At 38.2% G+C, this 5,000-nt stretch overlaps 1 protein-coding gene across 2 annotated transcripts in view; it reads left to right on the forward strand.

Annotated features, from left to right (window-relative positions):
* The window catches only part of LOC106868072 (uncharacterized), a 50,375-nt gene that overhangs the window by 35,859 nt on the left and 9,516 nt on the right, over positions 1-5,000 (forward strand). Inside the window, exon 4 of one of the 2 annotated variants that reach the window (XM_052972302.1) lies at positions 3,211-3,390. The exons of the other annotated variant lie outside the window; for it this stretch is intronic. Coding sequence (XP_052828262.1) covers positions 3,211-3,390 — 180 coding nt within the window. The remainder of the gene's footprint in view (positions 1-3,210; positions 3,391-5,000) is intronic. 2 annotated transcript variants of the gene reach the window in all.

Raw genomic sequence — 5,000 nt, forward strand, 5'->3', positions numbered from 1 at the left:
ATATATATATGTATATCTATATATCTCTCTCTATATATATGTGCGTGTGTATGTGTGTGTAAATATGTTCATGTCTCTATGTATTTTAATGAATCCCTGTTGGCAAACATATATATATATATATATATATACATATATTCATACATGCATACATAGATATGTACGTACATACATACATACTTATACAACTACATATACACATATATAATTTTATACATCCATACTTTATATATGTTATTATGTAGACACACATTCGGATAGCTATCTGTCTATCTACCCAATTATCAATCTACTTCATTCTCTGTCTGTCACTCTCTCTCTCTCTCTCTCTCTCTCACACACACACACAACACTCACTATTTCTCTGTTTCCGCACACACACACACACATAGTAGCCATACACACACACACACACACACACACACACACACACACACACACACACACACACACACACACACACACACACACACACACACACACACACAGAATAGGTGGTGAGTGTACACACACACACAGATCTGTCTCATCTATGCATGCCACGTATAAATACTGTATTGAACGATCGCATCTGTGTGTCTGTCTGTATGTCAGTACGTATGTTTAATAATGGATGAACGTCAAGTAGATAGTTTGTGCAATGCTAGTGTATGTCGGTGTATGTGTATATGGTTGTGTGTCTATTGTTTACTGTGTATGCAAATGTGCAGGGTGTGTGCGTGAATATGTGTGAGTGTGTGAGTGTGCGCATGTTTATGAATGGGTGTATATGTGCACAAATGGATATGTATGAATACGTGTGTGTCGGGTTCTATAAACTTATATGTTTATGCATACAGATGTATCTGTGTTTCTGTGTATTTATGTATGTACGTATATTTGTCAGTGTGTATGCATTAGCATGAATATGTTAGCATAAGACCTACATTAGATATGTTTCGACCAAAGATTGACCCAGGCTAAATCCTATTTAAGTCGTTTTGTGGTTGCAGTTTATTTAAGTGCTGTGATTTCGAATTGGGTAGGGGCCGTGATCCTAGCCTTGAATGAATTTTGAAGCTAATGTTGAAGTCGTTTGGGCAATGCTGGTGGAATATTCTTCACATCATGCAAATGATGTATCACTCATGGTGGCGCTGGATAGAATAGAGTTTCAATGCTTTAAGATGGTTCCAATAATCGAGATCAGTCCTTAAATATATGATTTCTCTGCAAACTATAAATTTTCACCCAGTTTTCACCTTGATTTCCAGCTCGTAGAAAATATCAACAATCTCTTACTTTCACCATCAAACGACCATGATAATTACGATGTCTTTTTATGGAATTTTCAAGAGAAAATGTGCTTTTATGGCACCTTTCTTTGTATGTTTTTGCTTTACAAAACGCCATCTTGCCGTTAGCAACCGATTATGAGGTACGGAAAAAGAGATAAAAGTAAAAAAAAAAACCTATACCAATATTTGATTCGTACTTTATCTATCAATCCAGAAAACTCGATGGCTTTGAAATCAATCGGAACAAATATCACAAAACATTTTCATTTCCATCCGATGCTCTACCGGATCTGATAATCTGTTACCTTATACCAACGCTACTCAATTTTTACCTTCATTTCACCCATCATACAACAATGAAAATATGTCAATGATTTCTTTTGTTTATTCCACAAAATCGAGGTTGAAACAAGCGAGGAAGAGATTCTTATGAAAGTATTTATTTCAGAATCTAAACAACCATAAAGATGACCTCTCCATAATATTTCTGCATGTGATGTTTCTACTTTTTGTTACATGTGAGCGTGTATTTACTCATCTTCCGATCATTTTACAAAGGTTTGCTACCAATTACAACAGAGCGGATTTCTTCACTTCTTGTTGCTCAAATTCCTAATTGCAGTAAATTGCTGTCATTAATGGACGAGCATTCATTGTATCCTGACTTAGTTTCCCCTTATTCTCATTTGATTACTAATATCTGTTTTGCTGTATGTGTGTGTACATACATACTTACGCACATGCATACATATACATGCATTCACACACGCACACGCACCACCATCACATACACACTCATATGAGTTCACTAGAGCAAAATGTGATGGAAAATAGTATTCGAATATCAAAAAGTAAAATATTTTATCTAAGTTGAAAAGACTTCACAAACTGCTACACAGCGTTTCACGTAATTGATCATCAGAGTAATACTATATGTAGAACCCCTTGGGTCTTTCTCCATTGGCAAGAAATCTAGACATAAAACTAAATAATAACATACATACATACATACATACATACATACACACTGCTGTTTTACTCGACAAGGTCTAACTACAACGTACAGCTTCACAATAATTCAGGAGACAATAACTAACTGCATAGTAAGAGTTTTGTTCTAGTAATCCAAAGGTCCAGATTTCGGTACTGCAATAATGCTAATGATAATTTATAAGAAATATACTTTGCTAATACTTTACATGTACCACGTTCTCGCGTTGTTGTTTTTTGTGTGTTTCTTCTTTTTGGGGATTTACTGTATATATATATATAAGTAATATTTTGAAATCATTTAATACATAGGTTTCAGCTTTATGCAATAACAGGAAATGTATCCATTACGTAAACCTTCTTCAGTCAAAGCATTTCAAAATATTACCATTTGGTTTGACTTCATTATGAATATAATATATTGAATATAATATATTTACAAATTCCACCGGGGTCAGCTTTGCCTTTCATCCTTTCAGGGTCGGTTAAATAAGTACCAGTTACGCACTGAGGTCGATGTAATCGACTTAATCCCTTCCCCTAAATTTGAAGCCTTGTGCTTCCAGTAGAAAGGATTATGAAAATGTGCGCGCGCGCGCGTGCATGTGCGTGTATGGGCTTAACTTTCACTTTTCTACTCGCCCTCTTCCCCCGGGGTGGGGAGGAGGTTGATGAGGTTGAAGAGTCATTAAGATCGAGGTTCTAATTAGACGCGACTAATATAACCTATATTCTTTAAAAACGAAATTGGTTATGTATGTCCAATCAAAAGACACCCTCCTTGCTTTTCTCTCTTGCGATCTTTTTCTATAAAGTTATTCCGTTATTCCTTCTTTTAATCCTATATTCCAGAATCCTAATTCTCCTTCCTTCCACTCTTCCTCACTGCTAAGTCTCTGCTGGATTTAGATTCCTTAGTGTTATATTCTCATCTGTTTTGTAGATTTGTCAACAATATGCGAAGTGCTACAATCCTATGTACCCCAGTCCCCTAAGGAACTCCATCTTGAAAAGGGAGAGTTCTTAAAAGTTGTCGAGAAAGACTGCAATGGGTGGTGCCGAGGGGTGATGGGCACGGATATTGGATGGTTTCCAGGCAGTTACGTCAAAGAGATTAGAACAGGTAAATCATAAATACTAATAATGTATGGTTGATGCATGCCTTTTGTTTGCGCAATGTTTTTAATGAGTTTTTTGCCTGCAAGAATTAAGGAATGGTCAATTGTCACAGCTTCTCAATTATGTCTGCTACTAATAAATTATTGGTTCCAACATGGTTTTTCATCAAACTTTTCGGTAACAGCCTTGAAAGGTAAAGTTAAATTCTGCTTTGTCTCATCTTGTTTGAGCTTTCCTCTTAATTAGATTATTATCCTTGGTAACTCTCGGTGAAATGCCAATGGAATTTGATTCCATTGACTTTAGTTTTCTTACTTTTTGGTGGAAGGGGTTCAGCTTATGACCTTTGCAGGCCCCAATTAAGGTTTGTGAGGTTGATGTGGTTAATGTGTTTAGACTGTTACGGATCAACATGTGCAGGGAAGAGAAAAGAGAGGAGATTCCAGAGGAATGACGATCGGGTGAAATAAGGACTGGTTTGTGCAGGAAAGAAGGGAGGTGGACGCACCAAGGGTGATGAGAGGCGAAAAGACTAAGTGGGTTGGAGGTACCTGAATGGTGGAAGTACGAGATCAGCCAAATCTGAGGAGCAGTGGTCCTTATTGTAGTAACGCAAAAGCTAGAGAAAGGCGATAGCACTCCAGAGGCTGGAGTATGTCTTTAGTGAATAAATACATTGATGACCTCAAAGGATACTAACAACAAGAACAAGAGCATTGAAGTGAAACTCAATGTCGCTGCTCTTCTTCCTCCCGCTGATACGTCCTTGTGCCAGCTTCTTCGTTCAACTTGACTATCATTTCAAACACTCATCTCTTTGAAATATAATCTGTCTTTCCTTGCTTGAATATTCATCGTGGTGGGCTGAGCGAAAGTGTATCAGGGAAAGAATAACTGAAACCAACTGAGGAAGTCTTAAGAGGTCGCACGACCAGTTAGAAATAGGAACCACACAGCCCCACGACCTTTCTATAAAAAATGGGACGGTCACGGCTGGAATATCTTTGATCATGGGTCCATACAATCTGAGTTTTCCTAGGATTAAATAATAACAAACAGAGCAACAACAACAGCTATTATCAGTATGTTAGCTGATGACGTCTATTGACGTTTATTGAAGGATTAATTCTCGATGTGGTGGCCACTAACAGTTAGATGTACCAACGTTGCCTCCCGAAAAGGATTTCACCCCAGATTAGGATGCGGGTGGAAATAGAAATGAGTGGGTGGGTGGAAACATTGGCGATGATGATGATCATGGTGGTGGTGGTGGTGGTGACGATGGTGGTAGTTGTAGTGGTGATAATTGTGGGGTGATGTTGATGGGAATGGTGGCGTTGATGACTATGGTGATGATGATGATGATAGCGATGGTGATGGAGGTGATAAGCGTAGTTCTAGCAGTGATGGTGATGGTGCTGATGGTGCAGCGGTAGTGATGCTGCTGCTGCTGGTGAAGGTGAGGTAATGAGGTCGGTGCTGGTAGTTTCGGTTGTGGTAGTGATGTTGATGAGAATAATGAGGATGATGACGACGATGGTGACGATGATGATGATGATAGTGTTGTTGTTGTTGTTGTTGTTGTTGGTGGTGGTGGTGGTGTTGGTGGTGGTG

This window comes from Octopus bimaculoides, chromosome 13 (genome assembly GCF_001194135.2).
Source record: "Octopus bimaculoides isolate UCB-OBI-ISO-001 chromosome 13, ASM119413v2, whole genome shotgun sequence".
NCBI lineage: Eukaryota > Metazoa > Mollusca > Cephalopoda > Octopoda > Octopodidae > Octopus > Octopus bimaculoides.